Source organism: Engraulis encrasicolus, chromosome 18, assembly GCF_034702125.1.
Source record: "Engraulis encrasicolus isolate BLACKSEA-1 chromosome 18, IST_EnEncr_1.0, whole genome shotgun sequence".
Classification (NCBI taxonomy): Eukaryota; Metazoa; Chordata; class Actinopteri; order Clupeiformes; family Engraulidae; genus Engraulis; species Engraulis encrasicolus.
In genome coordinates, this window is record NC_085874.1 from 11,376,854 (window position 1) to 11,386,853 (window position 10,000).

At 42.5% G+C, this 10,000-nt stretch overlaps 1 protein-coding gene across 1 annotated transcript in view; it reads left to right on the plus strand.

Moving 5' to 3' along the window:
• Positions 1-10,000, plus strand: part of LOC134468786 (metabotropic glutamate receptor 1-like) — a 60,872-nt gene that overhangs the window by 18,383 nt on the left and 32,489 nt on the right. The window contains exon 4 of the mRNA XM_063222656.1: positions 8,300-8,535. Within this exon, the coding sequence (XP_063078726.1) occupies positions 8,300-8,535 (236 nt within the window). The remainder of the gene's footprint in view (positions 1-8,299; positions 8,536-10,000) is intronic.

Genomic DNA, 10,000 nt, shown 5'->3' on the forward strand with positions numbered 1-10,000 from the left:
TGTGTGTGTGTGTGTGTGTGTGTGTGTGTGTGTGTGTGTGTGTGTGAGAGAGAGAGAGAGATAGAGTGAGTGAGAGTTTGTGTGTGTGTGTGTACTACACTAATCCTACATCATGAGGCCACTGCTATTGGAACACACCCACGAGCTGGAGCCCTCGCTCCATACGGGGCCCAAATTCTGGACCCCACATGGTTTCACCCCTTTTTCTTGGATAGTTGTGTTGTTACTGGTAAAAGTGCAAATGCATTTCCTCACTGACAGGTACTGGGATAGGGGTTAGAGTAGGGCTGGGCAATATGACGATATATACCATTATCATGATATAAAATGTATATTGTGACCTTTCTCTTATATCGTTTATATCGTGACAGTAATTTTAGCAATTTTATACAATTGAATATCATACATCATTACATTTCATGTTGTCACAATACACACTAAAAGTTCATGTAACTGTAAAAACAAGGATAAAAAGATCCATTTTAAAGAAAGGTTGTTTTGCGACATGAAAAAATAAAAAGCAAATAAAGAGAATAACTGAAAACTTATGTAATTGTGCTATATCGTGATATATATCGTTATCGTGATATTAAGTAATCCATATCGTGATGGGTTTTTTTCCATATCACCCAGCCCTAGGTTAGAGTTTATTTTGGTTTGGGCACAGTTTAGCATTCTTTAGCCATTGTTAGGGTTCATTTGAATGGAAGTCCCCCACAAAGATAGGAAGAGCCCCACAAGGGCCACACAAAGATATAAAGGTTGGGCTGTGTGTGTGTGTGAGAGAGAGACAGGCAGACAGACAGCCCAAAGCATGAGTGGTCATCTGCCTCAGTAAACGGTTTACTCAGTGACTCAGTGCTGTGATACTGCCTTTTCGGTTTGTTTGTGCGTGTGTGTGTGTGTGTGTGTGTGTGTGTGTGTGTGTGTGTGTGTGTGTGTGTGTGTGTGTGTGTGTGTGTGTGTGTGTGTGTGTGTGTGTGTGTGTGTGTGCATGCGCATGTGTGTGCGTCTGTGTGTGGGTTGTCTGTGAGACTGAGAGACAGCTCAAAGCACATACATAGTCATCTACTTCTATGAATCCATGACCGTGAGGGGGATAGTCAGTGCTATGAGACTGTTCTTTCGCAGGTGTGTGTGTGTGTGTGTGTGTGTGTGTGTGTGTGTGTGTGTGTGTGTGTGTGTGTGTGTGTGTGTGTGTGTGTGTGTGTGTGTGTGTGTGTGTGTGTGTGTGTGTGTGTGTATTCGTGTGTGTGTGTATAAGAGAGTGAAACACTGCCCAAAGCTCCTGTAGTCATATGCTCCTGTGACGCCATGACCCAAGTTACTCAATACTATGAAATGGTGAGTGTACAAGCATGCTTGTGTGAGTGTGTGTGTGTGTGTGCGTGTGTGGGTGCAAATGCGTGAGTGTGTTTGTGTGTGTGTGTGCGTGTGTGTGTGTGTGTGTGTGTGTGTGTGTGTGTGTGTGAGTGTGTGTGTGTGGGTGTGACTGTGTCTTTTGTCCTCTCTGCTCTGCTGTGAGGTCACGAGACGTCGGGGGCCTACTAGATTTGCCGGGAGGTGTGTGTGTGTGTGTGTGTGTGCTTGGGCTCACTGTCAGGGGACTCCTAGGTCGACTACGAGATGACTGGTTATTGCTGGGGAGTTTCTGCTGTATGTGAGAGAGAGAGAGAGAGAGAGAGAGAGAGAGAGAGACTGAGAGAAAGATAGAGGAAGTTTATGTTTGTATATGTGAAAGGACACTAATAAAGAATACAGTGAATTGTCCTTCATGTTTTGAGCCCTATGCTGTCCGACAAAGCAAAAAGCCAGTAACTGTGTCATAGTTCCAAAATGACTTTAAAATTATTCTGTTGTCCTGCCTAAGTATTTTAGGTGGATTATAGGAAGGTAGATTATTGACAATGTCATTAAAATCATCATAACTTCTTTTAAACAATAATGCAGAAATTTCCCCTAGCGGCTAGCCTGATAAACCAGACTAAATGTGGATGTCTTATTTAGTCTGGCCTCGATGCATAATACATCCGAAGATTGTTGATGAGAACAACCTTCCCTCAAAACCCTGCCCGTTTTGATTCAAAACACATCTTTGCGTTGTAATTGGTTTGCCAGATTCATGGCATTCTGGCTTCATTGAATCATTATGCAAGGCCAGACCCACCCGTAGACAAAACATTTTGCCGTACAGCGGGTGGCGCTGGTTCACCAGGCTACCTAGCGGCCGCAAATTGAATTACTTCCTGGGGCAGTCTAGTAACTTGTGATCGTTTTGCGAGGCTGAAAGTCAAAAGTCCACTAGGCCAATCAAATCGTGAGAAGCGGATCGGGGACCAGGCTACCTAGTGACGACAGAATGTCATACAAATTAGACAGTCTGATAACCAATCAGATGAGCGTATGGGTTGCTCAGGCGGGAGTTACACATTTTTCGGAGAAATATGGCGGCCGTCCTTGCGACTTCCAACATTCAACGTCCTTGCTAAATTTAAAGAACCTGAGTGATTCTAAATGTCGTAGCTTCCACCTCACTCCCCACCCACACACATACAAGGTTTAGACAAAATAACTGAGACACCTTCCCTTTTAGTGTGAGAAGTTTCATGGCTCAAGTGGACCAGCGTGTTGGCCAATCTTCATTAATTGCACATTGCACAAGTAAAGTGAAGTGTGAAGGTTCAGTTAACATGGTAAGAGCACAGTTTTGCTCAAAATGTTGCAATGTACACAACAGTATGGGTGACATGTCAGAGGTCAAAAAGGAGAAATTCTTGGTGTGTGTGTGTAACTGTAGCATCTTTGACCAAGACAGCAGGTCTTTGTGATGTATCTGTGATTAAGTGTGGACGCAAGAGGAAGCTTCCCATTTTAAAATGACAGGTGTCTCAGTTATTTTGTCCAACCCCTGTACAGACACATTCACTCAGACACAGAAACACAAATGCCCAAGGATATATGAGCTGAAGAAAATGTCTGAAATGTAAAATAGAAAACAAAATGGGGTATCAACAGGACACAAACCCCGCAACAGTAGCTGCAGCCGCGAGTGTCCATGGTAACACAGAGAGCTGCATGTAGGCTAAACCATTATCTGTCAGACAAGTGTGAAGTGTTACTTGACAGACAGGGGAAAAAACGCTTGTTGACCGATGTCACAGTGCTTAGAGACACTTCTTCAAACCTTTCGAAAAAAAAAGTACACGCTGTAGTCACACTTGACAGCTGACTAACTGTAGAAGGCATAACTTTGAGTAAATAGCAATGTTGTCTGTATGTACAGTGAGTCCAATATGTATTTGATCCCTTGCTGATTTTGTTGGTTTGCCTACTAACAAAGACATGATCAGTCAATAAATGTTATGATAATATGTATTCTAATATGGAGAGACAGAATATCAAAAAGAAAATCCAGAAATTAACTGAAGAGAATATATATTAATTTATTTCCATTTCATCAAGCAAAATAAGTATTTGATCCCCTGCCAACTGATTACAGTTCCGGGCCCACAGACCAGATGGGCAATTCCGATCAACTTGTCATCTGAATTAAAGACACCTGTACATACTAACATGCATAAAAGACACATTGAATCAGCAGAATCAGTTCATAGTATGAGTGAATCAGTCACACTCCAACCTCACCAGCATAGGAAAGACCAAAGAGTGGTCAAATGATATCAGGGACCCGATTTTAGACCTGAACAAAGATTAAATGGGCTGCAAAGCCACAAGAAAGACACTGGGTATTAATGATCCAGCTGTTGATGCATTTCTTCCAAAATGTGAGGAATACAAAATGACTATCCATCAGCCTGTCTGGGGTTCTATACAAGATTTGACCTTTTGATAATCATGAGAACAGAAAGAAATCACCCTAGAGCTATACGGTATGAACTAGGCAATGATATCAAAGCTACTGACCAAAATCACTGAGAAAACTACTCGTAGCACTTAATGCCACAGAGGTTTAAAATCCTATAGTGGTACCTTTACTTCAGAAGGAACCTGTGCAGTCCCACTTGAGGCTTGCCAACGGACATCAGACTGATTTAGGATATGATAAGGAGGTGCTGTAGTCAGATGAAACCAAAATCAAGATATTTGGCATTATCACAATTCAATGTGTTTTGAGAAAGAGTACTACTGTCTATGATCCCAAGAACACCCTCCTCACCATCATGCATGAAAGTGGTATCATTATGGTTTGAGGGTGTGTGTGTGGCCAAGGCACAGCACAACTTCACATTATCAACGAATGGATGGAGGGAGACATGTAATGTGCAATCCGGAGTGCAAACGTCCTTCCCTCCACCACTACACTGAAGGGTGGGCCATTTTTGGTTCTCCCAACATGACAATAATACACAACATGCAGTCAAAGCAACGAAGGAGTGGCTCAATAAGAAGTATATTTAAGTCGTGAATTGTCCTAGACAGTCTCCAAATATTAACCCTATAGTAATTCTATGGAGAGAACTGAACCTCCCATTTGCCAAGCTACAGCCACAAACTATTAATGTTTTAGAGATAATGTGCAAAGAAAAATGGGCAAAAATATTTTCTACTATATGCACAAACATTATCATCAACTAAAAGAAGCATCTGACCTCAGTGCTAGACAACTAGGGCTTTGCCACAAAGCACTTTATCTTCTTTAGCTAGAGGGGTCAAATACTTATTTGCTTTAATTAAATACAAATAAATTAAATATATTATTTTAAGTTATTTTCTGGAATTTATTTTTGATATTCTGTCTCTCCATGTTTGAATACATATTATCATAAATTTATAGACTGATCATGTCTTTATTAGTGGGCAAACCGGCAAAATCAGAAAGGGATCAAATACATATTGGACTCACTGTATGTATGTATGTATGTATGTATGTATGTATGTATGTATGTATGTATGTATGTATGTATGTACTGTATGTATGTATGTATGTATGTATGTATGTATGTATGTATGTATGTATGTATGTATGTATGTATGTATGTATGTATGTATGTATGTATGTATTTATCATTTATCAATTTATTTATGATGTAATTCAAATAAGCCAGCGAAAGACACAATGTATGTTTTTTTTTTTACAGCAAATCCTGTGAGTAGTCGTTTGTCAACTAAACTACAAATCGGCAAAAGTGATGAAAAGAGAGAGAGGCAGACAGGCAAGAGTAACGGCAAAGCAAATGATTCTATAACGTAGTGCAGGGGTGGTCAACTGGTTAATTGACAAATAAACTCTTTTGATTAAAAAGGTTTCAATGGGAATCCTGATTGAGATGCATACAGAGAGATTGTCAGACAGTCAGACACAGACAGACAGGTTGAAAGACAGTGAGACAGTGAGAGCCAGACAGAGAGACAGAAAGGCAGACAGGCAGGCAGACAGACAGACAGGTTGAAAGACAGTGAGACACTGAGAGCCAGGCAGAGAGACAGAAAGGCAGACAGGCAGGCAGACAGACAGACAGACAGACAGGCAGACAGGCAGGTCGTTTGAGAGACAGTGACAGTAAAGCAGATAGATAGACAGACAGACAGACAGACAGACAGACAGACAGACAGACAGACAGACAGACAGACAGACAGACAGGCGATGTACAGAGGGAGAGTTGCGTAGAGAGGCCCAGCAGAGAGCTCTTAGTCTGAAGTGGCCGTGCTCGACATGCTGCGGCTGGCTCCTCTTCTCTGCCCTGGACAAGAGCACCAATAGGCTTTAGAGCACGCACACACACACACACACACACACACACACACACACACACACACACACACACACACACACACACGCACACGCACACACGCACACACACACACACACACACAAACACACACACACACACACACACACACACACACACAAACACACACACACATGGGTACGTTCACAGGTGCAGCCATGACTTAAAAAAACACCACCGACCATTGAAAAAAAAAACCCTGACAAAACAACAACAAAAAACGTAAAAAAAGAAAACTAGAAAAGCACTCAAGGCCACACACAAAAACCCGCCTACACACATACAAAAACTCAAACACTTACGTACACCCACGAGCAGACACAAGCATGATTGCGCGCGAGCACACACTCTACCCCATCAGACATCAAACAACCTTCTTGGTGTGCACTGCACATGCAGGTAGTACTTGAGATCAAAATGTAAAACGAATGCCCTCAAGATCTTGTTTGCTGATCGGGGAGGGAAATGGTGGAATCGCTAACGACAAGGACTGGCGAAGGACCTGTGCTTTGGAGATGGTTGTCAAGGTGAACCCTATTGCTATAGAGACAGTGCTGTTCTTGGTTTACCTTGGAGACCAAAACAATCTATCTATATTCAGAGGACGGGGGAGAAAGACATAGATAGAGAGAGAGAGACAGAGACAGAGATAAAGAAAGAGACAGAGATGGAGACAGAGAAAGAAAGAGAGAGTAAGGGATTGATGGATTGAGACAGAGGGATAGATAGAGAGTGGGATAGATATACATGTATACACATGGCAGACGCAGCACTTGTGTTGAGAAGAGGGTCACTTTTCTTCCCCCACACAGACACAGCAGTAGCAGCTTCTGTGATTTCTCATCTTCGACTGCTCCTTCTTCTCCTCAGTCTTCTTTTTCTCCTTCTTCTTCTTCTTCTTTCTCTCTCTATCTCTCTCTCTCTCTTTCTGTCTGTCTGTCTCTCTCTCTCTCGCTCTCTCTCTCTCTCTCTCTCTCTCTCTCTCTCTCTCTCTCTCTCTCTCTCTCTCTCTCTCTCTCTCTCTCTCTCTCTCTCTCTCTCTCTCCTAATATTTTGCGCTGTCCCCCTGTGTCTGATTTAGACAGTCATTACTGTCGTGGTGGAGCATATTCACAATTATGAAATAAAATTGATTTGTGAAATGAAATTGATGGTCAAATTAAATTAACAAAGTAATACAGGGACATGGCAAACCTCTCCCTTTCCCTTCTCTCTCTCTCTCTCTCTCTCTCTCTCTCTCTCTCTCTCTCTCTCTCTCTCTCTCTCTCTCTCTCTCTCTCTCTCTCTCTCTCTCTCTCTCTCTCTCTCTCTCTATCTGTCGGTCTGTCTGTTTGTCTGTCTCTGTCTCTGTCCGTCTGTCTCTCTCTCTCTCTCTCTCTCTCTCTCTCTCTCTCTCTCTCTCTCTCTCTCTTTAACACACACACACACACACACACACACACACACACACACACACACACACACACACACACACACACACACACACACACACACACAAACACACTTTCTCTCTTCCTCACCCCCACCACACACATACACACTCAATAAGTCATACACATTCAATCACACACACACACGCACACGCACGCACGCACGCACGCACACACACACACACACACACACAAACATGTGCACACACGCAGAGTGATTACCAACGCTGTCCGGTGGTAATTAGGCATCAAAGGAGCTTCTATAATTAATCCATAATTGATGCACATTTTTTGGAAAGGGACGTTAATGGCCAATACGTTTAGAAAATACATCACCACTGCAGTTAGCAGTTAGTCCACCGGCACTCCCGACAGCAGCCGCCACACTCTATCTAACTGACCCATCGTCCTTGGTTGTTTTTTTACCCTCCTCTCTCTCTCTCTCTCTCTCTCTCTCTCTCTCTCTCTCTCTCTCTCTCTCTCTCTCTCTCTCTCTCGTCATCCCTTCCTTTTTCACTGCATTTCTGTTGCCATGTGGTGTGTCCTTCTCCTTGTGCCTCTCTATCTCTCTTTCCCTCTCATTCTGTAGTTCTTTATTTCTCTCTGACTTTCATTACGAGCTATTGTTCTCCCCGTTCTCTCTTTTTCTCCATCTGTTTTACCTCTCTCCCTCCAAATGCATGCCAAAAGACAATTTTCTGTCATACATGTGCAACAGGCGATAACGTTTTTAGTGTGTGTGTGTGTGTGTGTGTGTGTGTGTGTGTGTGTGTGTGTGTGTGTGTGTGTGTGTGTGTGTGTGTGTGTGTGCGTGTGTGCGTGCGTGTGTGCTACAGTACCACCACACATCGTTGACACCATGTAAACACCATGTAAAACTAATTTGTTTATCCCTCCCTAAATCTAGACGCCCCTAGTGACCGCAAATCGAATTGCGGGACAAGGGCGAATTTTTACATTCCAGTTGCTAAACTCCACAAAAACAAGGCAGAAAGACTTAAAAGAAGACTCTCTCAGTGCATTTCAAATGTTTTATATGTTATTGCCTTTGCATGGTATTGGTTTGTATTGGTTCTCCTTCATCCCTCTCTCTCCCTCTCTCTCCTCCGTCGGTTGTAGTGATGGCTGGGCAGACCGCTATGAGGTAGTAGAGGGCTTTGAGCAGGAGGCGGACGGCGGGATCACGCTGAAGCTCCAGACGGAGGAGGTGCAGTCCTTCAACGACTACTTCCTGCAGCTGCGTCTGGACAACAACAAGCGCAACCCCTGGTTCTCCGAGTTCTGGCAGCACCGCTTCCAGTGCCGCATTCCTGGACATCCCCAGGAGAACCTCAACTTCCAGAGGATATGCACTGGTGAGGGGGGAAGTAGGGGTGGGTGTGTGTTTGAGTGTGTGTGTATAATTTATATGTGTGCGTGTGTGTATGTGTGTGTGATTTACCTGCAGGCATCATTTAGTTAATAACATGAGTACTTCAATTAGATGATCTACCTCTTCCTCAAGGTTAAAGGGACAGTTTGGTCAATTTCAACATGCAGTTGTAATGCTCACACTACCCTGGACTTGTCAGTGCCTGAGATTTTTTTTTCTTCTTCTTCAGCCGTTTCCGAGATCCTGGTCATTGTAATGGGGGCAGCTCTTTGTTTACATTTCAAAAAAACATTTTTATTTATTCCCAAAAACATCCAAAAGGTTATAAAACATCAGCAGACAACTAGCAAACAGCAGTACCTTTTGGGAAAATATTTGGAGTTGGCCTATGTTTCATTTTTTAAAAATGTAAACAAACGCTGCCCCCATTAGAATTGCTCATATTTCGGAAAGGGCTGAGCCGAAAAATGTGGCATCACCAGGTACTGACAAGTCAAGGGTAGCGTGAGCAATACAACTGCATGTTGAAATTGACCAAACTGCCCCTTTAACCTAACCTGGTTTACTACTGAATCAACTTGTTAGTATACCTCCTAGTTCCCAAAATTATGTCAATTATGGATACAATTGATCACATTATACTAGTACATAGACTGGAACACTGGGTTGACTTTACAGGTATAGTGATCAACTGGTTGAAATAACTACAACCTAAAAAAAAGATTTGTTGTTGCCATTGGAGCTCATACATCGGTAACACTTTATTTTAGGGATACATCTATTAGCACTAATACACACATTTGTTAGGCATGTATTCGCAAATGTCTTGTTCACGTACAATAAGGGATTTATTACCAATTTAACCTTAGTAAGGACCTAGGAGGCCTTAGCGTTTGTTTAGTACATGCCTTACAAGTTACTTATGCAGGCATTAACATTGTATGTATTAGTGCTAATAGATGTATCCCTAAAATAAAGTGTTACCCATACCTCATTACCGATGTCTCTGAACCGTGGGGTCCCCCAGGGCTCCTACGTGGGTCCACTACCATTCAATCTGTTTATATAATTCAATTAATAACCATACTATAGCTATACAGATGATGCCTATGTAAATCCCTTTATTATTGTGTTGACCTGATTAATAACTGGATGTCTCAACATTTCCTGCAGCTTAACACAGATAAAACGGAAGTAATTATATTTGGGGAAAAGGGAGGAAAGGTTAACGATTGCTATTGTCCTTGAAATTAAGGGGCGCTGAAAGCATGGGATATGGCAAAAGCCTTGGTGTCCTTATTGACAATGACCTAAATGTTAGCAGTCACATGAAAGCCATTACTTCGTCTGCATTTTACCACCTTAAAACATTTCTAAACGTAGGGGTCTTTTGTCAAAACATGACCCAGAGAAACTAATACATGCCTTCATTTCCAGTAGTGTTGACT